Raw genomic sequence first — 26,520 nt, 5'->3', positions numbered from 1 at the left:
TGAGGTCTCAAAAACACTCCACCAGCCTTTGGGAGAAAACAGTGGCTGATGCTGCATAGTCTTAGGCTTTCCAACATACATGCTCAGCTATTTCTGCCTGCTATTAATATTAATTTCCAGTTGGAAATAAATAATAAACAATATGATTGTGGTCAGGATGTTGAACACAGAACAATATCAATATAGACACATTTTGTAGTCAATGAAACTTTAAAGCAAGAATGTTGATAAGTAACTAAAAATGGATTGGTAATCAAGTCCGTCTGTAACACCAATGAAAATATAATATAGGCTACATTGAAAACTGGGGTGGGTCATTTCAATTAGATTTTATTTGTACAGTAATGGTGTGAAATATTATCCAGTAATATATGTATATAAATGATCTTAAAGTATATCATTGAAAAAAGCTCTTTACACTCTAAGTGAATGCACCTCAAACTCAGATCCTATGAAGCAATTATGAGGTAGACAATATGGACGGTATTTTCCACTCTCTGCAAAACAACAGACACATCTAATAGTACACCTTAAATTACTCTCATCAATGTAAGAAATATATGATTATCATGAAACTCTGTACATCACAAATAATAAAATAATTATAGAATAAAAATTATACCAATTTGAGTGCATTTGTATATTTACAAAGAAATGCCGCTTGTTCATTTCTCCATTTGTTGCACTTTCTAGATTATTTACAAATATTATACACAAAGAAATAATGAACAGCAGTGCATTCAAAGCTAATGTGCATTTAAATATTGTCTCGTATCGAGTCTTTCTTTTTATATATCTATTCATCAGTCTCTCTCAGTGGAAGTGCATTGAGTAAAGATGCCTCAGTATTGTGTGCTTTTTATAGGGACCCACTCACTCTCTCAACAGCGAGTCCATCCTCGTTCTTTTTGAAGGCTTTCAACTTCCCTCTCTGTTCCAAGATAGGCCTATTTTTGCCATACATCGGATTTTACCGGTAATAAATCCAATTGTGTTTTACAAACATTCGTCCAAGACAAAACTATACAGGCTAAGACTTAATTTTGGCTGACAACTTTTAAGATTTGGTTGTAAAGTCATTTTTCAGCCAAAACGAACTAAGTAGAATGTAGGTAAAATAGCTTAGGCTTCTTCATTCATTATGATCTGTCAATGCCACAATAATACGCTTTACTTTCTGATCAATAATCTTGTTCAATAATCTGTATTATTACGCACCAGTCCAAATAGAAATAGCCTTTATGTCCTATATGTATCACGCTCCAACACTGTCCCTATATGTGCGCCCCGTGTCAGTGCTAAATCTCATGCAGGCATTATCTTCACTTGTGTGTCTCTGTGTGTTTGGTTCATAGACTTTTTGCCCCTTCTTTTTCGTCGGGGGCGAAATATGCACTTGTTACTCGGGGGCTTCCCATTGACCCCAGATGGACAGTAACACAATTACTGGCCTTTGGAAAGATGCACACAACCAAAAGCGTCCAGAATAAGTGTGCACATTGGCAAAGATACAACAGCGCATTCACATCACACGGACCAACCGCGTCCCGAGTCCCCTGGCCTTAGCACGGAACAGGTGCACAGTTTGGACGCCACTTTTAAGGCACCGCGGGGAACAAAAGCCTGCTTGATAGACTGGTGGGTGAAAAGGAACACTCTGGTGTGAAAATAAATAGCAGCCTATGTGCATCCCTTTAAATTAAGGCGCGTCGTTAATTTTGGGGGGAAAGCACCTTTTAGCCAAACAATGGGATCAGTGAACGCTTAATGGAAGCTGAAGGTCCGCTACCTACACCCACACTGCTCCACCACCATGTCCTCGTACTGTTTGTAGACCACGTTGTTACCAGAGTCTATGTACAAGATACTAATGGGGCTGAGTTTGGTGGGCACGCAGCAGCTCGGAGGCGTGCTGTTGGGGTCCATAGAGTTCATAAGCGTCTGTATGATGGCGTGGTTGGTGGGCTCCAGGTGTGACCTCAGCGGGAAGTCACATACTCCCTCGCAGTGGTACGCTTCGTAATCCAGAGGCGCGATGATCCAGTCGTCCCAGCCGAGCTCTTTGAAGTTCACGTGCAGTGCTTTTTTGCTGCACCTGGATTTGGACTTTTTCCCGTGTCTCTTGCCGTGTCTATTGCTCAGCGCGGTCCTTCTCCTCCTCCTCAGGCCTTCTCCCCTCACAGTCCGCATTGAAACGCCCTCCTCCTCAGCTAAGGCTCTAATAACTGCTCCATCCGCACCATCTCTATCAGTCACTGATCTCCTCGATTTGATTTTCTCCTTCATTTCATTGAACAGATTTTCTCTCTTTTTTGAGCGGGTGTACGCCACCAGTAAGGCCTTCTCCTGCTGAGACCTGCCTGCTCTATCCAAACCCAGCTGTCTCAGATCCACCTCAGCGTCCGTTTTACCCAGAGTGACCCTCAGTTGGAGGCAGATTTGCTGATGTTTGTGAGGGTACATTTTAAACATTTCCCACACGTCTAAAACCTCCCATCCCGCTTTGGTGGCGTCCAGAGGGTCCAGAGACCTGGAGTCTAGCAGCGAGTCCGAGCGGCATGGGGAGAGCTGGATGTCGTAGAGGCCAAGGGAACTGTGCACATCTCCCAACGATCTCCTAAATATCCTTAATTCCGCACCAACCAGCTCCTCTTTGTCCGAAAGAGTTGAGACATCAAACGTGTACTTTTGTCTTCGCAGTGGAGAGTGCAAAAGATCGTCTGTGGGGATAAAAGAAGAAAATAATTGCAGTCAGATTCACTTAGAGAGTACAGTGCACTGAAAGAGGGGGAGGGGCGCGCATTCTCCCATAAAGGCCTGCTTTCGCTCCCAAAACCCATCCCATGTCTTTTTTTTTCTTTTTTTTTCTTCTTCAAAAGTCCACATAAAACATAATTAAACAAACTACAACCGTGAAGTAGCCCGCCCTTTCAAAATCTTTACACATTATGCTCTCATCATTTATTCTCTAAATAGGCCTGCACAAATCCCAACATGAAATGGCACGATTATAATCCCACTTTTTGAGAACATCCATGCTTATTTTTCTGTCAAACTGAAGTTTGTTTGCGACACAAATTCTGTGCGAAGAAATAAAATAAAAACGTAAAATCTTGACATTTCCGACTAAATACACGCCATTGTGAAGGCCTTGTATCTGAATCTCATGTCATTTTGAATCAAAGTCGTAATAAAATATGCCTGTTCCAGTAGACTCGATGACAGATTGATCTTAATTTCCACCTCATTGGCAGAACGGAAAAGGTAAGGTTTTCCTACTGTAAGAGAGAAAGGAACAAAGAAAAGGGTATAAAAACAAGTTGTCTGGTGAAGTGAAGGCCCCTGGGCGCTGCCAGACACAACGGACCAAGGCGACACAGAGCTGTACACTGTGGAACAATACACAATTAACTCATTATTCGGCCTTTAGGAGATGGACATGAAGGGGCTGCAGCTACTGGACTCAGCATGTTCTTTCTGTATCCATCATGTGGTAACTCAAAAAAATAAAAATAAAAATAAATAAAATAAAATAAATAAATCATGCCAGTTTATGTAATTTGCATTTTTTGCATATAGGCCTATTTTTTCGGCAACGTGGCTGCCACAATGTGGTTTAAATCAAGACAAGTGTGGGAACACGTGTGTTCTCGCTCTGGTAAATGGACTGTACCGTTTTGCAATGTTATTATTGTGGTTATAGTAATTCAAATCAAGGATAGGGGAAATGTCTTATTAAGGAGGATTAAGTGGTTTTAAATTGCGCCTGTTGCTTTAGTTTATGGCCACTGTTTTGGCTGAACGTGAATGAATCAAAGTATGATCTGCCCCAGTTTAAACACGACTGTGATTATGGATCATAAATCACCAGTGAAGAAAAAAGATGTGTGAAGTTGCTTGTCAGTTACCCTCGATGATCCCCGTGGAGTCAAATCGTAAAAACGCACTGAAGGCAAGTGGTCTTTTCTCTGACTTTTTGCGTATGGTCTGAATTAGAAGTGTTCCTTTTGCCCTTTTAATTTGTTTTCAAAAGGTATTCAGACAAATACGAGGCCAACAAATAATTAACAGATTTTATATATCCCCATCTTCCTCATTAAAACACTGGCACTCTTGAATTTCACTTCAATTTGCCAACGACAACATTATTCCCCTCAGCCCGCGCGTGCTGCGCGCTGCACTGGTGTTGACAGTGAGAAATCCAAGTCCTTCATTTCTCAGCTATGTTGAATGACATTTTTCCATTACATGTAAAAATACTTGTAATGGAGTAGTTTTATTGCTCGCTTAAATTGTAGGCTACAGCGCGGAGTTTAACGCGACCTTGTTGGTTTGTATTTGAACAAACGCAAAACATGTTTTTGTCATCTATGCCTCTGTTTCAAACGGCACATTGAGGAGGGGGAGACGGAAAAAGGGGAAAGGGGACGCCATCTGCAGCTTTAACGAGTTACCCCCAAAGTGCCAAAAGTAATTTTCAGATTGAGGTTATTCTTTTACGATTTTGCCGTTTCTGACCCCTGGATCTGTTTGATTGATGTTTTGTCTTAGGAAACTGAAACCGCAAATCATTCATTGACAGGCCTACATTATTTTGAGCAAGTTACGCACTGTGCTGCGACACTTTCTTACTGGTGGGTGTGATTTAAAACTAATTCCATGCGAAGGTCTATTCTACTGGTTAATGCAATAAAACACATCGGGGATACAGGGAATGAAAAGGGGAAAAAGTGCGGTGCGGAGCCGAAAGAGCGAGGATGAAAAATTATTTTCCGCAATTAAAGTGGCTGTCGCAAAGGGAGGCTGTTGTAAACGAAGGAAAGTACGAAGCACTTTGCTCAACAGCTGAAGAAGCACAGATTTTTCCCTACTCTTTCCTTTTTGGTAATGTGCCCCCTTGGCCAACTGGAGCATTATGGGAGGATAGACATTGTTTGATATGTTATGACATGAACAGCCTTACTTCAATACTTCAATCACCCGTTCGGTGAACGGACCCCATGAGCGATGCTCATGGGGTCCAGCTCGGGGTCAGGGGCAGTGACACATCACATCACAATCACAAGAGACTTGGTGTTTGTTGCCTTGTCAAATCAGCCTCTCGATTCTCCGGAAATTGCTCAAAACTATCAATTTTGAAGAAATAATACAGTTGGATTTTCACAAAAAAAAATGTATTGTTCCGTTAACTTTGTTGAATATTATAGAAATGGGAAGATTCCCTCTTGCTGATTGCGCAAAGGAACTATGGGAACCACGGCTTTGTCGAAGGAGAAAGGGCAAACAAAGATAACCTTATTTCGTCCTATACAAAAGATTAACTCGGTTTATGTGACCTTGTGTGAGTCCTCCGTGTTTGTATTTATCAACTTATATTTGCTGTGGCATCACTTAGTTACACACATGACCCAAACACCTGTTTTTCACACAGCCATATAGGCCTACTTCAAAATTAGGCCGTTTACGGTTGAGAGTAGGACTGCGCACTATGACTAATAATAATAATGGAATTTCTTCATCTTAATCTTTACATTTTTTTGTTATTTGAAACTGTTTTAATCAAACTGTAGCTACTTTTCTCTCCCGTCTTGATCGTTTTAGAGCGTCAGTGACAGTGATTTACAGCCTTCATTTAGAAAGAGCTCCAATTAGTGTTTTAGTGTCTTGTTACGCAGAGGTTACCTTAAGCCACATATCTTACACAGATATATAATTATTAATAATAGGAAACTACTCTCCTCTGCATGTGTTTGCATTGGTTGAGAAATTTTCAGACAAAATACAATAAACCGAGTTGTTAGTCTAACAACAAACGGGATTTAAAGCATTTAAAATGCGCCTTTAAAATGTGTGCGTAAAACACGTGTAAAAGTTGCTTGTATTTTCTTTAACTTTAGAACTGACTCATTAAAACACATCTGCGGGATGACAGTGTGGAAGAGGAGAGTTATGCAAGAAACCAACCTGTTCCTCTGTCCACAAAACTCGTTATGGTGTTAGCAGACTTGGACGAGCGAAAAAAGCTTGCATTTAGTCCGAGCTTCTCTGCGGCTGAATAAGTCCGGTAAATAGAAAGCATGTATTCGTGCGGCACAATGCCGTCTTTAAACTCGTCTTTGTGATGATGAAACTGGTTCCCTACTGTATTTGAATACGAGAAAATGTCTTTCAATAGTTTGTGTGACCTTTGTCCGTCCTGATGCAAGGCTTTAGTTATTCGGTGCCTTCTTGGTGTGGATGGGGAGATGATAGCTGCAGACTGAAAGCACGGTATATTCCCAAGGAAAGCAAAAATAAAGCCCAGAAAAAGCGTTATGTGGAGAGTCGCGTCCATGACTGAAAAAAGATGATGAACCGTTTGAGTGAGGTTTTGCTTTGTTTGAGGAGCTCGTGGTGATGGTGCGCACGTCAGATGACTCTGTAAAAACCTGCTGTCGCTTTACGCGAACTCTGCTCTCAGCGAGAAGAAGTGTGTTTTGGGCTCCTCACCAGAGCAGAGAGTGTTGGGCCGAAAGAAACACGCCCACATGATCGCAATGTGCAGCGGGCTTCCCAAACAAACTCACGCTCCGCGCAGACCCACAAAGGACGCGGAGTTTAGACGAGCAACAGGAGAGACTATGAATTATGTTTGGTCAAGAGTATCACAAGAGGTCTACTCACCCGCTGGCAGCGCGCACTCAGCCGCTTACTTACTTACTTGTTTGCTTGCTTGCTTGCATAATTAGAGAAAACCTGGCTAAGACTAAGAACACATCACATTACGTTACATTTTATGGGCAGGTAGATGACTTTATATCATATAAAGCCATTATTTTTAGGTTTTATTTTTACACAGTGCATGTGTTTATAAAAATGCTGTAGTGAGATTTAGGAAACAACTCTACTGACCTCAAGCGGCTTTTGTTAGTCATCGCAGGCAAAGAAGCTCGCTTCAGAAAATAAAACATTGGAGTGAAAATAGGACGTATCAGACATTATTATTATATCATTATTATTGTTGATATAATTTAGTTCAAACATATCGGAGACTCTGAAGCAGATTAAAATTCAAACGCGTTTTCCCCGCTCAAGCCATTCTTGGCCATGTGATCATTGTTGTCCTGAAGTGCCTCCTCATGGCTGCCACACATCAGTCCAGTAGGGGACGCCAAAGACATTAAGACGAACTGATAATTCGCAAATGCAGATGGCCTTGAATCTCTACCCTGCTTTGTGCTTTGGTAACGAGGGCACCCGAACAAATGAGCTAATGTTATGTGATTTCATTTGCCAAACGTAAAGCTTCTTGTACTTTTTTTCTGATTGGTCCTCGTGGCCTAACGATAAATCCTTGGTCTCCTTCAGTCCGATACGTTGTTACTCTTAAGTTGCCAAAATTTACAACAGTAATAACATTTGCAAGAAGATTTCAGCACCATGGAGAGGTAACGTGCCTTGACGATAAACATGACATTGCGCATTGCACGCTGCAGTCATTGCTAAGCCAGTGAAGGCGCAGATGTGGCGGTATTACAGTGGCTGTTGATATGGGTTAGAAGCCAACAAATGTGTCATTCGTGTCGGTCACTCGGGGGTTAAGTCATGTCTTGCCTGTTATGTAACACTCTTGGGCATGCTATAGTCATATTGTGCCTGTCATGTCCGTGGTCTTGCTTCTAGACCAATAGGGTTCGTCCAAGCTGCGGAGGGTGGAGGATAGATCAGAAGTGAAACGGGAGCGGAGGAGACTGGTACCACCGGAGCATCACCATCAACAACAACAACAACATCAGCAGCAGTCAGCTGGACGGACTCTTTGTGCTTCATCCAGGACACGAATATCATCACTCAGGCAGGTAAGCTCTATTCAGTAGGTTATAGGCAACTATACAGTTATGTAACAGCATAGCCTAGATACATAGGCTTGAATTTGGGGGGATAAGAACGTGTTGTATAAGTCAATATATTAACGCGTTTTGCGTCAATATATTATACGCGCTGGTTGGCTACACCTGGTACTGACAACAAAAAACAATTCCGTTTAGATTATAATACATTTGAAGTTATTATAGGCCACTCTGTTGTTGCCATGGGATGCCATTGCATTGTCAAATGGAACCAGTTCACAGCAAAGCGCAAGCGTTGTTGGGAGACTTTTTGGTAAACAAAGGGCGTAAAGGGAATTTATTTGTGTTTTGGCCTGTGATACACAGGACTCCAGAAGGATATTGTGATTTGAAGTGCTTTGAAGACCTGTTCTCTTGAGTGTATATAGGTCGGTCATCTTTGCTGAGAAATTGCAGATGGATGCTCCTTGAGTCGGATACTGAAAGGGAAAATAATTACTCATTGATGATGTATCCACAGTGATGCTGCAAATATTTATAGCATATATTTAAAATGCAGATTTTGTGAAATTAAATATTTGTTGAGACATGGAGAAAAAAGTATTCTGTCCTTCAGATGCTTTTGTTTGAACTTCAGTACTAGTAGCCATTATTCTGGTTGTTTTGATATTGGCCTGTGTGTGCAAATACAGAAAACAGTGTAATGATGTATATGGTATGAGTGAAAGAAAATACAACCAGGTGGATATCTGTGTAATCCCTAGGCCGTCCAGGTCTGATCCATGGTAAAAGCCGAAGTTAAATCTGTCAACTGGACAAGAAGTTGTAGGAGTGAATACGTTTTGCTGTTTATCCAAACCGCTTCTTTAGTTCTGGTCAGATTGCTGGTGGACACTGCCTTATATCTATCTGAAGGGAGGAGCTAGACTAACCAGGTGGATATATATATATGTGTGTATATGCGTGTGTTAAAATGTAGGCCTATAGACATGTAGCCTGTGTTACTTAATACATGGGCACGAAAGTGTGGATCAGTTCATTTTCATTGTGCGTCATCAGTGTAATTATACAACTGTAAACCTGATTACTCTTTTCACTGAAAGCACAAGAGTTGAAAGAGCATAGTCTTTGTTAACATCAGAGGCATTAGGCTGTGCCCCTGATGAACAAGCAAGCACAGAAACCACAGATGATTATAGGAGATATTCACACCAATGCCATGTTGTCTCTGAAAAACCATCTGGACTGTCAAAAGGATGGAACTCAGGCTAAATGTATTGCTACTGCTGAGATCAGTGGTTTCATACATGTGAGCCATTTATATTTCTGTCTTGGAGGTGACTGTAAACTTTATTTTATTATTTTATTAAATGTATTATAATATAATTCCTGGATGTGTTTGTCTCTCTGTGTTTAGACAAGTTATACAAAGAAGACATTGGGGGAGAAAATCCTGGTGTTATAGCTTTAGATAATACTCAGCATGTTTCCCAGATATCCGATTAATAATGTCTGGTTTTAAGCTAGAAATCCAAGAGGGCAAATGTACTAGGAAAAACATCTTTATGATTGTGAATATATAAATATGTAACCCTTTACCTTTTTAAATGTATGGTCAGCAGCAGATGACATATAATTTACAGACAAAGATAAATATGGAAATAAAGACACTCTAACCAACTGCTCTACCAAGTACCAAGTAAAGGCAGACAGGAGAGCGGAATATTATAAATTACAAAGATCAGATTGAGATGGTTTGAGCATGTACATATATATATGTGTGTGTGTGTGTGTATATATATAAAATAATTGGTCTATGTTTGTTCCCTCGGTAACTAAGCCTGTTGCTAGGCACTTCTCTTCTCTCCCTCTCCTCTTATCTGCCCTTTTTCTGCCTAATGTAATTGCATGATGCCCAAATAATACCATGTTTGCCAGCTGTGCAGTGCTACAGGATCAGTGTGGTCTGTGAGAATGTAGATAGTGAGGCTGAATGCAACATGGCACACACAGGCCCCAATGAATCAAAGCTATTTCTGAGGTGGAGGACTTTGATTCCCACAAGGCACTGCTCCAGTTTTACAATCACTGAGTGTGGGCTTGAAGAAGACAATTGGGCGGGCAGTGCAGGCATATTCTGGGAAAACAACCAAACATTAAATTGTCCATCCCTAGTGAGGTGATGGATTTGTGAACTCAGAAATAGATAGCAGCAAAGAAAGGTAAAATTTCAGTATAGCAATAACAAAGATATCACTGGAATACACGGTTGTCTCATCAAAAGTCATTCTAATAACAGGAAGGCTATCCTTTATGAACAACATCAGCAAATCATTGGATTGGATTCAATGACGAAGCTTCTGTGCAGGACAATTACATCACATTTCTCCTTATGCAACTGCTCCCTGTGAGTCAAAGACGAAAAGAGCAGAAAAAAACAGGTCAAAGGAATTACACTGTATACCGTGTATATTTTTGTTTCAATTAAAAATACAATATAAACCATGAATTTAGAGTAAAGCTCCACTTTGTAAGTATAATCTTTTTGGCTGACCCCTGATTTTAAACATTTTGCCTATTGGCAGGCAGCCTGGCAGTTCTGGCATAAGGCAAGAGCAAGCACTCCAGTTTTAAATGACTGAACATAGCATGAAAATCAACCAAGGGTTGGGTATAAGGATGTTCTTGCTCTTATTCCACTTGGTTAGAGCATCTTAGTCAGATTTCTTGTGAATAAGTGTGTATTACTTTGAGTGGGTGGGACTTGTGCAGCACTGAAAGCCCATGTTTGTCAAAAGATTTGAGTGCCACGTCAAAACAGTGCCACATTCAGAAGCTAAAATGGCTCATCTAAAACTTCTACTGTTTTTCAGGGGAAAGACTATTCTGAAGCACAATGGGGCCATTCCAGGATTATGAGGTCAGTTGATCTATATCGTCTTATATTTAATTTTTGAATTTGTAACTTGAATCAGAATTTATTAAAAAAATCATAATAATAAATTATTGTAGAAGTCAACAGTCAAGTCGCCACGCAGCCGTATCCCACGTCTCGTGCTACACCCGTATCGTCCAAAAGACAAAAGCTCAATCTTATCGGAATCACCATATTCAGAAGAAGAAGGAAAAGATTCTGATCACTCTAAAGGGACCATCAGCACCACCAGCTTCTACTCTGGTAAGAAATGTGCTTATGTAATTGTGTAGTTTAAGATTCAGAAAACTGTTTTCTTTAATTTGGCATGACATATAATTATGTAATCTAAAAACTTGCTCTATCCATTATTGATTGGCCTCCATGACATTTACAGTGAATTTGAACTCTACTGCTAAAATTCTCTCTGGTCTGTTCAAATCAAAGTGTTGTTCTGCAGCTGTGTGGCGCAAAGACAGTACACTATGCTGAGGTAGTGAGTATAGCTGAACTGTATTTGTTGAGCTGAACTATATTTGTAGTTTTCAGTACAGATTTGTTTGTGCTTATATCTCAATAAGTACACAGTACAAAGTGCCAAGTGGGTACAATCTGGTTCAGGTCAATACCAGTTTAAATGGGCCTTGAACTTTGATTGACTGAAGGAGTTTTTCCCCCCTCACTATTACTGTTCCTATATTATGATCACTATAAACTAGATGACACCGGCTGCCCCACCAGTAAGTCCGTGTCCCCCTCCAAAACCCCGTCCGGTTCGGAGCAGAGTGGCCACAGATCCCCTGTGCTGCCTGAACGCACCATCAAAGTGAAGAGGGTCCGAGTGGTCGCAGAAGGATGTGGAGAACTACACCCCAGAACAAGACAGAAAAGGGAGCTACGCTCTGCTATGAAGCACAAAAGTAAGACTCAAAGTGGACAGGGGACTTAAAGTTCCTATTAAATTATCTTGCTTGTTAAATTATATTACATTAATATCAATAATTTCGATACAGCCATAATACATTAAAATGTTATCAATGAGGAGTTCTCATTCTATTTGATATAGTATTAATTAGCTGGTAGTTCACACTGTAATGATGTAAGCTTGTGGTAATTGTGATTATTATGATTATTTTAATATGAGTACTGAATTTGTTGTCAAAACATAATCATGATTAATTAATTAATTTAAATGCCTCATATGTTTTTTATCCATCTATTTTATCTATTTATCTTTCTGTCCACTTTTTACTGTGCAGTTGACAACTCTGAAACTCTTTTTACTTCAAAATCCAGATTTATCGAATTCATTGCATGATGTTTACCTTGGAGTAAAGGGCAGAACTGCTGGCAAAGCTCAAATTGCTATCCCAAAATGACTTCTCATACTGACCTATCATGAGACAGAGAGAAAGCAAAGCTGATTGGTTGAGACAATTGAGGCACGGGCTTAGCCAATCAAGCTGATTAGCTGGAGGTTACTACACTGAGTTGATGTGCACACACTTAAGTTGATTCACCAAAGAAAAGAAGATCACTGTTTATTTTTATATCACTGTCGTCACCAAACACGTAATATGGTTTTGTTTGACGGCAAAAGATGCTTCTCAGGTTTGACTGTAAAAATGACTTTTTAATCATACTGCAAAATGATATCAACAGAAGCGTTTGCAGCAAGAATGTTAGGTATTGTAAGAAATTTACAATAGAGCTTCTACAAAATACAAACTATTTAGGCATGCTTATAGTCACTAAAATTACCACTTAGGATTTTTCTTTTTCTTTTAAGTCAGGTTTGTAAAAATTTGAGTTGCCACTTATTTGCAGGAAGTGAAGCAGATTTCGGCTCCTCCAGCAGCACTGGCAGTCTAAAGGCCAGAGAGACCGTCTCCTCAAATTCAGTTGGAAAAAATACTCCAACTCGCAGGTACAAATCCAGATGTAGGTTGGCAATTGGTAAATAAAGTGCAAAGAATATGAAATTACTTTCTCCCCCCCCCCCTTTGTTAATTTGTCTAAATAAGCTGGACCACTCGCATCAGACCGCTGCCCATTTTTAAACCAGCTGGGAGCCCAGTTGCAAATCGCGATGCAGAACTTTATGGCCCCTACGGGACACCCCCCAGAATGACCTCCTCCACTAACAGCAGCTGCAACTCCAGCCCCTCTGCGAGGTATCAGCCACTTCTCTATTATTCATATATTGAATGTTTGTGCATGTGGCTGAAGCACATTGAGCTGCATGTGATAATTGTGATTCATAGTTTGTCTATGACTATATGTGACAGATCCAAAAAACGTTATTGATGTTTCCTTGATGTTTGAGTATTCTATTCTGTCACTGCCTTTCTATGAGTTAATTTTGATTGGGGTGTGGATTTTATAAAGATGTTAAACTTGCAAGGAAACCTTTTAACCTTCCCCAAATGGTAAATGCATTTGTCAGTGTTTATCCACACCATATATTAATAAAAGTAAACTTAATAAAACGTAATAAACTGCTATTTCCTCCACACTAACAGTAAATGAATAAATTAATAAAAAGTCAAACTAGAATATACCTTGTTTCTGAGCAGTAACTGGCTATGAATTTGAAGCAGTGCAAAATTACACAATGTTCTTGCCATCTCTCTCTGCCTGTGCAGTCTACTATCATGTGACCTCTCTTCCCCCCACACACCCTCCTTCTCCCGGTTCTTTCCATTTCTGGCAGCATCTCAATGCACTCTCATCAGAGCTGCCTGAATCCAGGTTGCTAGGATATTATTGTGGGCTAGAGATAGTGGTTGGAATAGTTTGTCTATGTAACAATATAAACTGGATCTTTGGTTATTTATTCAAATTGGGATACATTTGGTAATGCAGTTGTCTTTGGCATAGTCATTGTGTTCTGCTGCTGTGTCTGTATTTGGTTAATGCTCCATTTGAGGGTTTTTCTCCTGTAGCCTGCGCTAATCCTAATGTCAGACAGTAATTCTCGGCTTCAGTGCATCTGCCTCACCGGTACTGATTTCACAAGCTATTTACCTGTACATAGTGAATAACTAAGGTTTTTACATGGTTAGTTCAAAATGTAGGTAACAATCAGACCTACTATGAAGTACCAGTATCATATAGGGTGGATGTCCGTGAACTACTTGGTCCCCTCTGGGGCTAAGACATCTCTGAAAAGAGATTCTTAATCTCAGTTGGACTATCCTGGTTAAATATCAATACAACCATCTTCAGCAGCTGTGACTACACCCAACAATGACTTTTGAAAAGTGCTTTATACAACACTGTTTGTCCACAGAAGAGCCAGTCTGGGACGGTACCATTCATGTGGAGACAACCATGGTGTCAGACCGCCAAACCCAGAGCAGTACCTCACTCCCCTGCAGCAGAAAGAGGTGGCTATCAGGCACCTTAGAACTAAACTTTTGGAATCTGAAAACAGAGTCCTAGAGAGGTGGGTATAGATCGGTGAAGTTTAAGAATTCATACTGTTAAAAAAAAGTAGTTTATATTGTACCTCAGGATTTGTTCATTTTAACTTGTTTTAATCTTGTCACAGGGAGACTGAAATTGAAGAGTTAAAAGGGCAACTGAGTCGAATGAGAGAAGACTGGATTGAGGAGGAATGTCACCGGGTAGAGGCTCAGTTGTCCCTCAAAGAAGCCCGCAAAGAGATCAAGCAGCTACGTCAGGTGGTGGAGACCATGAAGAGCAGCCTCATGGAGAAAGACAAGGGCATCCAAAAGTACTTTATCGACATCAACATCCAAAACAGAAAACTAGAGTCTCTTCTTCACAGTATGGAGCTGGCCCAAAGTGGCAGCAGCGTTGACAATGAACAGACCTTGGATTTTATCTGTGATAGCTCGAATGGCAGTGGGAAAAAGATGCTGGGTGTGGTGGATGTTGAGATGGAGCAAGGAGCAGAGGCAATGGCAGACAGTGGGCTGCTTGTTAACGACGAGATGGCCAACAGAGCAGACATTTTGGAGAAAATATTCATGTCCACAGCAGTAGATTGCAGTCAGGATGCAAGTGGAAAGCTAAGGGTTGATGGGGCAATGCTAACAACTCTGTCAGAAGTGTCTCCAAATGAACAATCTGTTGGACTTGTAAATAACGTGTCAACAGTAACCCTATCCGAAATCGGACCATGCCAAGATGACAAAGAGGTTCAGACTGACCCAGTGTGTTCTGACATCCAAACCCTGCTTCTCCAACTGCTCAAGTTTCATGGCGTAACATTTGATGAACCCAATCTATCAAGTTCAAAGAACCTACATGAAATCACAACTGCTAATCCACCATTATCCAACATGCCCATCATAGATGAAAGCCCTGATACCTCCACCGATTCAGGCATAGGGTCTGCAGAAGCCACGGAGAGCCCAAAGTGCATGGAAGAACTAGACTTTGACAGTGGCAGTGAGGGGCATCGCCTTACCCCTGGACTTGAGGTTGTGGAAAAACGCTACTGGAGCAACAACTTCTTGGTTGACCTGGTAGCAGTGGCAGCTCCAGTTTTGCCTACGGTGGCCTGGATGTACTCGAGACACGGGGCAGATGGAAGCGTCCCATTTTATAGCATTGCTGCCCTTATTAGGGGCTGTTGCATCATGGGATTGCACTCTCTTCGTCATGTGGCTAACAGGCCGGGCACTTGAAGGATTCCTGCATGCATTAACTAAAAGCACTTCTGCATCATTTTTGTGAGATTATTATCAAACACTTTAAATCTGCCAGTTATTTTGAATCCACTTGACTTTGCACTCGTTTCCATGAATTAAGACAAATGGTGATATGAAAGGGATTATTTATTCAGGGTATTTATTATTTATGTATAAAATAATCATCTAGGTAGATGGTTATGTGTGTTATTGTCCCGTACTGTCCCTAAATGTGTCACAAAACTTGTTGGGATGGGATATTTTGAAGGTGAATGTCTGTGTCGGAAAAGTCACCAAGGGTCACTTTGTTGTTTTGTTCAAAAGGAAACCTTCAGCCAAAGCTTTAATGTCAAGTCACTCTTATTTTGTGAGAAGCATATATATTTTCCTCACTGGGAGTAGAGCTTTATTTTGTACCTCTTGTGTATTGTTCATAAATGCTTCAATGCTGAACACATGTTGATGTGCCTGAGCTATGTGCAATACTGTTGGTAAATGTCAAATGTCCTTTTAATATTATTAAAGCATGATAAATATCACAAATGTGACCACTGTCTCTGGCTTTTCAGGTACCATGGTTGTATGCAGGGCCTTTGTACTGGGATGAAAATGGATACAGGGGTCTAGTTATAAAAATCAAAGTCAATTCTTTTTTTTTTTTCCCCTCACACAAGGCCATACAGCCTAGGCAAAGATTGAGATTTACTATAAAGTACTATATTTTTTTCCGCTCTGTCTGAAATCCTGTTTTAGATGAGATTGATAAAACCAGGTAAAGGTCTTCATATCTTTATGGCATGCACTTTTTTTCATCTCCCACCCTTGATTGGTCTATTACATAACAGATTTCAGACACCGACATCCTTTCATTCAAGCGTAAAATGAAATGCATTAAATCTACTTATCCCAGCTCCAAGAGCTGCAGTCTATAATGACCTCATCGCAAAAAGTAAAGTAAGTCAGTGCTGAAGCAGCTGTAGTGTACCCATGCAAACCAATGACATAACCCATTGCATACAAGTAAACATGTCAGAACATATGCCAAAGGCTCGATTAGTGCGTCTCTACCAGATGGTGATTTGCAAGTTGCATAACTATACTTAAATCACACTTCACACTGCAATAGCACCTCATTAACCCCTTGTCATTAGATTGATAGTAAACCAAGTGACCAACACAATTTAAACAAGGAGTCAAAGATTATGAATCTCATTGATACTTCCTGGTCAAATAAATGTAAAATAAAATAAAAAATAAATAAAACTTCCTATCATGCCATTATTACATTGTATGCACAGAATCTCCATGACAACAGTTGGACACTAGTAAAAAGAAAATATGCTTTCACAAAAATATGATTTGTATATATCAAAGCCTCTTTTTAATAATTACATTTACACATTTGTCTGTTTTCTGTTGCGAAGACAAAGAGAAACATCTTGCTTGCACCGTAAGAGCATTGATTTACAAATTACATGACCTGAATACAAATTTTTACATCCCAAACTGAAATTATATACCATGACCTTCTATAAAATGCATCAGTTATACATGTATAAGAAAACCTGGAAGTGTGAATGACCCTTAGCAACTATATATTTATGGTAAATTTGAATCAAATGAATGCTGGTGGAAACATAGTAGAGAAAAGGGGAAATCTCAGGTGAACCAGTTTAATTCATGATTTTAAAAGAGCAACTTTAGAATCAGGGTCTTGGACTGTCCTCTGGCTCAGACCTGAGCATTGATAAAATGTTACGAGAGCTTGACGGCCATTTTCTGCTCTTTTTTCATCATCCTTTGTGCCTCCTTCTCAATCTTCTTCCTCTGCTGCTCCATATATCGCTTCTCACGCTCCACCATCTTCTGTTGTCTGCAGCAAAAGGACTAACATCATTACATGACTCACTAACAGGAGCCTGGTCAGCTGGAAGTGAAGGGTCAAAAGCTTGTACTTTCTCTGATGATTTAGTGAAAGACACTGCCATCTGCTGGCCAGTCCCCTATGTTACATTGTTTTAGCACCTTAGCCATTCAATCAGATGGAAGGATACATTTTAACACAATGGATGCGTATCCATTCATGCTCAAATATGACGGATGCCCATCTTAGTTGTCTCATGATCAAAATGCTATAGCAAAAGGTAAATGGGTATAAAGGTAAAATAGATGCCTATTGGAAACAATTCCACAATACAATATGTGTCTTCTTGCAGCACAATGCTTAGATGATATTATTATTATTATTATTATTAAGTTCTAAATAGAATACAATGGAAAAATACTTAGAACTTTGACATCATAGAGTAAATATTTTCTACAAAACACATTTAAAATACATATTTACCTTAAGACCTCTTCAGCCTCCCATGCAGCATCGGATTCTTCCTCCCAGGCATTTGTGTCTCCCTGCCAGTTGTCCAATTCTCCCAGCTCAGCCTATAAGCAGCATCAGTCACCAAACTCCATTTGTTGCATTTTAAACTAAATATGAATGAAAATTATATTTACTGAAGGAGGACTAAATGTCATCATGTCCTGAGAGGCTGCCAGTCGACTGGAGAAACCTGAAGAGCCATCGGGCACCAGGTAATTTGCAGGTTCCCTTTTCTTTAACACAATCTGCAATACAAAAAATGAACTCTTAATATGTTTGGTTAAATTATAAAGCTTTGCCAGCTCGCCTTAAACTGTTGTGTTACAATTTGTCATTCACACTTCATGAACTGACCTTTTGTGTTTTTCTTATAGTTGGTGCCATGTCTTTGAAGTAGTCCGGCTCTTCTTCTTGGTCATTAGCTGAAGGGGTAATGTTTCCATTTCCACCCTCAATTTTGATACTGGTAGGAGCATCTTCATCCCAGGAACTCCATTCCTCTATCTCAGGCTGTGCAGACTACAGCACAGAAAACAACTGCTAATGTATGAAGAAAACCTTCATGTCCCAAAGCAGTGATATACTTTTAACAACAATAATAGATTGCCAGCTTAATATCATGGTGATTGTAAATGTTATGTCCATTATCAAGGCTGCCATATCTCATCAACCAACACTTAAATAATACAGAAAGTCATAGTGTTAAACACAATTCAACCTGGATATAAATGACATGAATTTTTATACCAACCTGCTTTGGTACCGTTGATGAGTAATCCACTGTTGTTGGGAGAGTTACCTGATCACCACTAAGCTTGCGACCCCTTCCACTCCTGCAGGTAATATTAACAAATTAAGCTTGTAATACTGAGTAATTACAACAGAATGGAGTGAGACAAATTGTTTCATTAAGAATGTGTGTTTACCTGCATATTAGCTTTTTAAAGAATGAAAACAAGCTTGCTAGCCATGTGCAAATCTTGAAAAGGCGGAATTGAGTGATGGCCATGGCAAAGTAAGCTAAAGGCGGAGAGATGTCACAAAAATTAAGGAAATATTCAGACAAAAATATTGTATATAGCCTCTATCATAATACATTGCTATACACTCGCTTTATAGTTACAAACACACGCACACACGCATTTTAATCAAATTCAGTTGATATGTTTTTGTTTTTTTTTCCTTCAGGCGAAACTATACACAATATAATTGTATATCTGTTTTACCTTATGAGATGTTACACCGTAAGCAGAGCAGCTGCTTTATCGTGCAGCAGGGTACTCAAATTCATTTGAGCTTGACGCTAACCGCTGTTTGCTAGCTTTGTCCAGAAAGAATCATTTTCTACAGTTTTTGAAGGTATCCGTAGATAGAAAATAAATCAGAAATGTTAGAAAAGACTATAATTTGGCATAAACCAGCACCGCTTACTGACAATGGTTTGGAAATAGTGTCGTCGCTCATCTCTCTCCCGTGGCTGCCATCATTGAGGGGGAGCAGGAACAGGGAAGTGCATTAGCTCCGCTGCCTTCACTTCCTGTCAGAGACAAATGTGTTTGATATTTTAGCCAGACATAATTATTACATGGGCATTCAATGTTAATGGGTTTCCTTATTTCCTTATTCCCAAACCACGCAATATCTTCAAGAAAGATTTCATCAAACCAACATTTCTGGGACACGAGCACAAAAAAAATAAATAAATAAAATAAATACATATATATATATATATATATATATATATATATATATATATATATATATTAAACGAGTCATTCTTACAAACAATCAATACATCAATAACAATTAGACCTTAAAAAGACAATTAGACCTTAAATTAGACCTTAAAAAGACGTCAACGATTACAACAAGAGTTGCTGTGTGAAATAAAAATAAAGTGACGTAATGCAGAGGACGTTCCTCACTGCCATCCAATCAGCGCGCGTCTTAAGCGGAAGTGGGATATTTGAAAACTGTCTCTGCCAGTTGAACGCAAGCTTTTTCAACGCAAAAAGAGGAAAGGGATCACATAAAATCAAAGAGGTAGGACACATTTTGATTATATTGTATAACATTTTTTGCAAAGATGGAATTAAAGCGAAAGGCTACAGCCATAAAACCTCATACCTGATAAAGGTGGAGCAGAAATTTACAGGGCAGGCCACCGAATAACGCTAGCTCGCTAACTGTGATAGATCTGACAGTAAAACTATAAACTAATAAGCCATTATAATAAAGGGCTCTCTCCAAATTTCCATGTATTACAATGTAATTTATATACAATGAAAAAACAAATTGATTTAACAATTAATTTTGATTGTTTTTTTAATTGTTGTTTAATCGCTTCTGACCAGCAGAGGCAGTGGTGGCATTTGTTGTCAATACATTTTATTAAATATAATGATTAAATATGGATCGCTTGTGCCACCATACTCTAAGTATAAACCTGTGAAAAACACAAAGAATAAGGATAGAATAGGTCATATCCTACCCAGTGTGGGTGGGTGTGGGGGGGGGGGGGGGGGGGGGGGGTCTGTCTGTGTGTGTGTGTGTGGTGGGGGTGTCTGTGGGTGGGTGTGTGGGGGAGGTGTCTGTCTGTCTGTGTGTGTGTGTGTGTGGGGGGGGGGGGGTCTGTCTGTGTGTGTGTCTGTATATTTATTTATTTATTTATATTTAAGATGGAGGAAGAGGAACACACAGACAGGAAACAACAACTTGCCATGCTTTATCAAAAGCTTAACAAAATTAAGAAGTGTCTTCATGATGGTATGTATTGCTACAGTGGTCAGTAAAAATAATGCGTATCCATTGTGTTGATTAAATATTTTTTATTTTGCAGATGACACTGACAACCAGGTCATTAGGTCAAATTCGCCTGAATCATGCCTCTCGTATTTGATGGAATTGGAAAAGAAAGGAGATCCTCATGTTGATCATAGCCATCTCACTAGACTTCTAGACTTTTATACAAGAGTATTTTCTAATCTGCCACTTGGAAAACACAGTCAAAATGAAAGCTATGCCAAGATGCTGGTCAGATTTGCAGAGCTTAAAGTGTAAGTATTTATGTTTAGTAAGATGCAAGTTTAGTGCAAGTATTGTTTTTTTTAATCTGTCTTTTTGTTTTGTTTTTGTTTTTCTAAGAATTCAGGATGTCAATGAGGCAGAGGCTAATTTTAAGTTGGCAAGATCTCACAGTCAGAGCTTTGCATTTGTCCATATTGCTTATGCAAAATTTGAGGTTTCTCAAGGTAAATGTTCATGTTTTGTTAGATGTATTTTGTCTGTGCTTTGTGCATTGTTTAAGTGACAATTACTTTGTTACTAGAAAACACAAAGAGGGCTGTTTATATTCTTCAAAGTGCTATTGAAGTTGGTGCTAAACCAAAGGAGCTGCTGGAGGATGAATTGCAGAAGATACAATGTGGGAAATTGCAGCAATCAGATTTGGAAGATAAAGAGAATTTGCCATGTTAGTATTTTTATTTTTATATTTTTAACAGATTGTAATATTGTGGGTTTTTGTTTACTTATCTCATTGCATACTACTGGTCTTTTTCTAGCATCATCAAACAATAATGTCAGTGACTCTGTCAAGAAAGTAACAGAGTTCAGTAAAATAAGCAGAATATCAGATGGTACAGGAGACTTAAAAATGTCCAGTAATTTTGGTTCAAGGTAGGACTAAATTAGAAAATCATCTGTTTAAAACATAATGTTGTTTTTTTTTATTATTATTATTATTTATTTATTTTTTTTACAAACATTCACTCTTCAGATCTGAAACATGCAGTGGATCAGATGATCAACTACCTGTTTGGAGGTCTGCAACTCGACACAAGAGACCTGTTGGCTTGGTAAGTGCAACTTTCAAACAAACAAACAAACAAAATACTTGTGGTTATCTGTTGGTGTGTTAAAATATATTTTACTTCCAGCCAGGGAGAGTTCCTGTTGTTCCCTTTTCTATTCCTGAAAATGATGACAACTGCATTAATGGAAAATCTTCAGTTAGTGCCCCAAGTATGTCTGGGTACGTCTGTGAACTTAAAATGCATGTATCATAATCCACCTTTGATTGGCTGCCACAAGTGTGACCTTATCAAACACCACTGACTTTATTTTGTTTTAGGTATCTGTCTGCTTCCAGTGTTACCAGCATGTCCAAATTGTGTTCTGCTAAGAAAAATCTGGCAGACAGGGACCCGGTCATTGTCCAAGTAAGCTCTATCACCATTAAAGTCTATTACAGTATTTTTTCTTCTACACCTGGTGTACACAGACTGCAAGTGCGGTGTAGTTTGGGACTCACATGGGTCCTGTGAGATTTGGCAAAATCATTAAAATCAATGCACCTTGTCACACTGCCCTCAGCTGAGTGTGGTCGAGATGAGCCATGGGGCTGTGGAAAGAATCTACAAGATGTTAATTTTTACTTGACACCGAACATGGTCTGGTGTGGTTTTCAGGTCATTATATGTGTGGAACCATGTGAAACCATGTTGCTTTGATCAAATACACACTGCACTTGTCATAGTTGGTTTAGCAGGCAATCTGCAAGTAACCCACTCAAAGTACGTACCAGACCCGCCTTGCAGGCAGTATAAATCCAGTGCTAGATCCTGTATGAAATTCTCCTCGTCATATGTTAAGAGTGCCTTTCACCCCCAAGCTTCTCAGCACCTCTCAGACCTCTTTAATACTTAACCTCAAGACAGTCTTGTCTTATCTGGTTTATAGCTTGAATGACCAACTTCCCTATTGTGAAGTGCCTTGGATGGCTTGCAAGGCAATTATATGTCAGTGACAATTATTTCAGACAGGGGGTTAACACTATATTATATCCTTTTATAGACCTTTTTATTTTTTAATTCACAGACGCATGCTTTAAGTCCAGAACCCTGGGAGGGCAAAATTGACTCTACCACAGCACTTCTAAACACAAAAGACACCTCACGGATGGAAGGTATTCTGTCAACTGATGGAAGGTATTCTGTCAACTTTTAGTAATGCTAAATCTGTTATCTCTTGACAGATTTAACATTCAATATCGACCAGATTGTCAACAAACAATCTCCTGAGACATGTTGGACTCACCTCAAGAATCTAGAGAAGAGGGGAAATCCACAAATGGACAGTAATTTTCTCATCAAACTGAAGGACTGCTACTCAAAGATATTTGCAAAAATGCCAATAAGACAATACAGTAAAAATCCAAGCTATGCTAAGATGTTGGTTCGATATGCAGAACTCACAGGGCAAGTATTTCTGAAAATAAAACTTTAATACAAAGAATCCAGCTCAATGTTCTGCACTTTAAAATACAAATGAGTTTAATATCTTACATTGTTTTGTAGTATTACAGACCCAGATGATGCACAAGACCATTTCATAGTTGCAAGATCAAACTGCAAAGCATTTGCTTTTGTCCACATAGCTTATGCCCAGTTTGAAGTTACCCAAGGTAGTCAATCTCATCTATGAAAGTGTTTTTGCACATATATCTATTCTATAATTAAGAATTGAACATGTTTTAACTTCTTTTTAAGGTAATGTTATGAAGGCAAGTTCTATTCTTCACAAAGCTCAGATGTTAAATGCCAGACCAATTGAGCTTTTAGATTTAGCCATACGGAATCTCAAAGATGGACAGAACCAGTTGGTACCCAACAACGAAGACCAGTCAGTGGGTGAGGGCAATACATTTGCATGTAATCTAAATGTATATCAATGTTGTATGTATTTGCATTTTATACAATAATTAGTGGTATTTTTAATTAAACTAGACTGCCAGAACGAGCAAGAAAATGGAGTTCCTAATTTGGCAGGGGAGAACTTCCCACTTCCACAGGAAGTCCCAGTGAATCAAAAGGTAGAACAGCCTATATGTACCAGTAAGGAGTCTGCACCTGAGTGGAAAGTTCCACATATTCGCCAGGTGTCACCAGAGGTATGCATTGGCATCTTTTTGCTGCTAATTGTTTGGCCTTTTGACAAATGTTGTAGCATTACTCTTACTTGGTTTGTAGGTTAAACAAGAGACTCCTCCTGATCCAAGGCTACAGTCTGAATCTGTGGCCTCATTTCCCACTCCATCCTTTCAGCCTGCACCCAAACGTAACCCACAAATGGTCTATCAAACACCCGACAACTATAGAAATCCTTTCCCTAACAGGTACATGTTGTTATTTTCATGTAAACTTCTAAACTTTTAACAAGTGGACTTGACAGTTTTCTCTGGTTTCTGGTGCTAGCTTTATTACCCCTGTTGTAAAGAGATGTGCCGAAGAGCCTTGCTCCACAGCGTCAACAAACACAGCCCGACCTATGCATGAGCTATTTACACCACAAAACCAAGTCATTTTCCAAACTCCACAAGTAATGCCCACTCTACTCTCCTACTTTTTTTAAACAACGTAATAAATGAATAGATAAATAATTATTTAATGTGAATTTCTTTTTTAGTCTTCCATTCCAACAATATCAAATGACTCCATTACTATCAAGGGCAAGCAATTCTTCATTCTGAAAATAATTGGCCGTGGTGGATCTAGCAAGGTAAATTAATGCAAATAAAACCTTCTGCACACCTGTCAATGTGATGTTGATGCTAACATTTTTTTTTGTCATTACCAGGTCTACCAGGTTCTTGATCATAAAAAGCAGTTGTTTGCTGTGAAATATGTGGACTTGGAGGAGGCTGATCCGCAGACAGTGGAAAGTTACAAAAATGAAATTGAGCACTTAAACCATTTGCAGCAGTACAGCGATCAAATTATAAAGCTCTATGATTAGTGAGTAAGAATATCATCTAAATACATTTTTATATCTTTTTCCTCTAATTGCCTTTCTGTTACCAGTGAAATAACCAACAGCTACATCTACATGCTGATGGAATGTGGAAACCTGGATCTAAACACCTGGTTACGAAACCGGAAATCGGTTAATCCTCTGGAGAGGAAGTTTTACTGGAAGAATATGCTGGAGGCTGTACACACCATTCACAAACATGGTGACTTACTTTTTTAACTGCAGGTTTTCATAACATATTATATTTGAACTACATTTATTCTTGATCTTGCAGGGATTGTACACAGTGACTTGAAACCAGCTAATTTTGTCATTGTGAATGCCTCACTGAAGTTGATTGACTTTGGAATTGCAAACAAAATCCAGCCTGATGTAACAAGCATTATGAAAGACTCACAAGTAAAATTAAAAATGCACATTCTATGTGTGACATCAATTATCAAATGAGTGGAGATTTTATTTTTATTATTTATCATCACAGGTAGGCACTCTGAACTATATGCCCCCTGAAGCCATCAAGGACACTTCATCCCAAGGAAAGGCCCGTTCAAAGGTACCTGATTGAATATAACACAGTAGTTTCAGTATGTTTTCACCATAGACTGTATAAAGAAGTCTATGGTTTTCATACTTTTTTCTCTCCTGCAGTTTTGTTACAGTGAAGCCAGACACTGTATCTGATTAAATTCATTTTTTTTGTTTCTAAAACTACTGGGCGATAAGGCACAAAATAATTAAAGCAGAATTTTAGGACGTTTTGGAAAAATGCAATTATGTAAAATGAATAAAATTTCACAATCAGAAAGTATTGACACTCCACATGCTAATTCAAGAAAGTTTACTACTGACCTCTCCAAATATTATTATTTACACTATTTCCAATACAAAACAGATCAGCCCTAAAGGAGATGTGTGGTCACTTGGTTGTATCCTGTACTGTATGACCTATGGAAAGACCCCATTCCAAAGCATCACAAATCAAATCGCAAAGCTTCATGCCATCATTGATCCCACTCATAAGATTGACTTTCCTGACATATCCGAGAAGGACTTACTCGACGTATTAAAGGTGAGACAATCTTTATTTCCACACAATATAGAATATGACATAAAATATATTGACCTCTCAAATACAGAGGTGCTTGGTACGGAAACCCAAAGAGAGAATTTCAATTGCAGAGCTTCTGGAGCATCCTTACCTTCAACTAAAGCCACAAGCTTCACCTGAGCAGGGTAATCACCAACCCGATTTAAAACCTGTAACATAAGTTTTAGAACTGTCAAATATATATGTCATGTTTCTAGAGCGGCCGTGCAATCGTGATCTCCAGAAAATCCTTACAGATCTTGCAGCTCTCCAGTCCCCAAACAGCATTGTCCGCGCTGCTAATGTAAGATTATGTGTTTTAAATATAATAATTGAAAGTTCTTTGTTTGATCTTTTTTTTTTTTTTTTTTGCTTTGCTTTCCAGAATCTTGCTCGAATGTGCAGCAGTGGTAGAAAGCTGGATGTTGCTGAGTGTGCAAAGTCTTCAACCTGACTGGAGATGTGACGGGCTTTTTTTTTCCACGTTTAGTGAACTATTTTAAACCACTTCTTTGTGCTTGTTCTCTAAAATCTGTATAGCTTATATATATATATATATTTTTTTTTTCTGAAAGTATTGTTTCTTAAATGTGTAACATTTCCATAAATGGCTGAAAAGTATCTGTCAAAAGTTAATCAATATTCATACCGATTTATATAGGCCTACAAGGAGCTCATTGTTTTTGTTCACTGTTCTGAACCCCAGGGTATGCCACACGATATTAAATGCAAACATTCTAAGGGCAAAGTAAAATCGTGAGATTCCCTGAATCCATAAAGATTCCGTGTTTGCGGCACAACGCCCTCCTCTTTAGCCAATCACAGCTCTTCAAAACTGTCAA

At 39.1% G+C, this 26,520-nt stretch overlaps 4 protein-coding genes across 6 annotated transcripts; 2 read left to right on the top strand and 2 right to left on the bottom strand.

Annotated features, from left to right (window-relative positions):
• Nucleotides 1–298: 298 nt before the first annotated feature.
• gdf6a (growth differentiation factor 6a) lies at nt 299–6,381 on the bottom strand. Its single transcript, XM_033981193.2, has 2 exons — nt 5,965–6,381; nt 299–2,720 (listed from the first exon to the last, which is right to left on the bottom strand). Exons 1-2 carry the CDS (start codon nt 6,332–6,334, stop codon nt 1,786–1,788), a joined length of 1,305 nt encoding a protein of 434 aa, XP_033837084.1. The 5' UTR covers nt 6,335–6,381; the 3' UTR covers nt 299–1,785.
• Nucleotides 6,382–7,675: 1,294 nt separating this feature from the next.
• sybu (syntabulin (syntaxin-interacting)) lies at nt 7,676–15,947 on the top strand. Of its 3 annotated transcripts, XM_033980485.2 has the most exons (8): nt 7,676–7,838; nt 10,703–10,749; nt 10,842–11,007; nt 11,463–11,663; nt 12,571–12,670; nt 12,768–12,917; nt 14,036–14,191; nt 14,297–15,947. In XM_033980485.2, exons 2-8 carry the CDS (start codon nt 10,726–10,728, stop codon nt 15,399–15,401), a joined length of 1,902 nt encoding a protein of 633 aa, XP_033836376.1. In that variant the 5' UTR covers nt 7,676–7,838; nt 10,703–10,725; the 3' UTR covers nt 15,402–15,947. The 3 variants fall into 3 exon arrangements, with proteins under 3 accessions (XP_033836376.1, XP_055083593.1, XP_055083592.1); XM_055227618.1 differs by lacking the exons at nt 7,676–7,838; nt 10,703–10,749; nt 10,842–11,007; nt 11,463–11,663 and adding an exon at nt 12,191–12,429; XM_055227617.1 differs by lacking the exons at nt 7,676–7,838; nt 10,703–10,749; nt 10,842–11,007; nt 11,463–11,663 and adding an exon at nt 12,194–12,354.
• Nucleotides 15,948–16,767: 820 nt separating this feature from the next.
• Nucleotides 16,768–19,308, bottom strand: ebag9 (estrogen receptor binding site associated antigen 9). Its single transcript, XM_055227622.1, has 7 exons — nt 19,008–19,308; nt 18,708–18,801; nt 18,533–18,614; nt 18,136–18,300; nt 17,916–18,026; nt 17,752–17,843; nt 16,768–17,277 (listed from the first exon to the last, which is right to left on the bottom strand). Exons 2-7 carry the CDS (start codon nt 18,788–18,790, stop codon nt 17,160–17,162), a joined length of 651 nt encoding a protein of 216 aa, XP_055083597.1. The 5' UTR covers nt 18,791–18,801; nt 19,008–19,308; the 3' UTR covers nt 16,768–17,159.
• A 428-nt stretch (nt 19,309–19,736) lies between these two features.
• On the top strand, nt 19,737–26,164 carry ttk (ttk protein kinase). Its single transcript, XM_055227623.1, has 25 exons — nt 19,737–19,824; nt 20,460–20,547; nt 20,621–20,837; nt 20,926–21,032; nt 21,110–21,253; nt 21,345–21,459; nt 21,560–21,638; nt 21,720–21,814; nt 21,914–22,001; nt 22,660–22,747; nt 22,817–23,039; nt 23,139–23,245; nt 23,331–23,471; nt 23,568–23,731; nt 23,811–23,956; nt 24,036–24,159; nt 24,247–24,339; nt 24,418–24,575; nt 24,642–24,793; nt 24,866–24,990; nt 25,073–25,144; nt 25,484–25,660; nt 25,728–25,824; nt 25,897–25,982; nt 26,064–26,164. The coding sequence occupies exons 2-25, from the start codon at nt 20,460–20,462 to the stop codon at nt 26,130–26,132; spliced, it is 2,955 nt and encodes a 984-aa protein (XP_055083598.1). The 5' UTR covers nt 19,737–19,824; the 3' UTR covers nt 26,133–26,164.
• The last annotated feature ends 356 nt before the right edge of the window (nt 26,165–26,520 follow it).

Source organism: Periophthalmus magnuspinnatus, chromosome 16 (genome assembly GCF_009829125.3).
Source record: "Periophthalmus magnuspinnatus isolate fPerMag1 chromosome 16, fPerMag1.2.pri, whole genome shotgun sequence".
Lineage (NCBI taxonomy): Eukaryota > Metazoa > Chordata > Actinopteri > Gobiiformes > Gobiidae > Periophthalmus > Periophthalmus magnuspinnatus.
The sequence above is the reverse complement of the archived record's forward strand: the minus strand, read 5'-3'. Positions and strand labels throughout refer to the sequence as shown.

What these genes read in the sequence shown, in the direction of transcription:
- gdf6a (XM_033981193.2), bottom strand. Translation starts at nt 6,334, where the DNA reads ATGGACGCGACTCTCCACATAACGCTTTTTCTGGGCTTTATTTTTGCT. An exon ending in TTTTGTGGACAGAGGAACAG is followed by an intron (nt 2,721 to 5,964) that starts GTTGGTTTCTTG and finishes TTATCCCCACAG; the next exon opens with ACGATCTTTTGCACTCTCCA.
- sybu (XM_033980485.2), top strand. Translation starts at nt 10,726, where the DNA reads ATGGGGCCATTCCAGGATTATGAG. An exon ending in CTCTGCTATGAAGCACAAAA is followed by an intron (nt 11,664 to 12,570) that starts GTAAGACTCAAA and finishes ACTTATTTGCAG; the next exon opens with GAAGTGAAGCAGATTTCGGC. An exon ending in GAAAACAGAGTCCTAGAGAG is followed by an intron (nt 14,192 to 14,296) that starts GTGGGTATAGAT and finishes ATCTTGTCACAG; the next exon opens with GGAGACTGAAATTGAAGAGT.
- ebag9 (XM_055227622.1), bottom strand. Translation starts at nt 18,790, where the DNA reads ATGGCCATCACTCAATTCCGCCTTTTCAAGATTTGCACATGGCTAGCA. An exon ending in CATCAACGGTACCAAAGCAG is followed by an intron (nt 18,301 to 18,532) that starts GTTGGTATAAAA and finishes TCTGTGCTGTAG; the next exon opens with TCTGCACAGCCTGAGATAGA. An exon ending in TGACATTTAGTCCTCCTTCA is followed by an intron (nt 17,844 to 17,915) that starts GTAAATATAATT and finishes TGCTGCTTATAG; the next exon opens with GCTGAGCTGGGAGAATTGGA.
- ttk (XM_055227623.1), top strand. Translation starts at nt 20,460, where the DNA reads ATGGAGGAAGAGGAACACACAGACAGGAAACAACAACTTGCCATGCTT. An exon ending in TTCGCCAGGTGTCACCAGAG is followed by an intron (nt 23,732 to 23,810) that starts GTATGCATTGGC and finishes CTTGGTTTGTAG; the next exon opens with GTTAAACAAGAGACTCCTCC. An exon ending in ACAAGCTTCACCTGAGCAGG is followed by an intron (nt 25,825 to 25,896) that starts GTAATCACCAAC and finishes TCATGTTTCTAG; the next exon opens with AGCGGCCGTGCAATCGTGAT.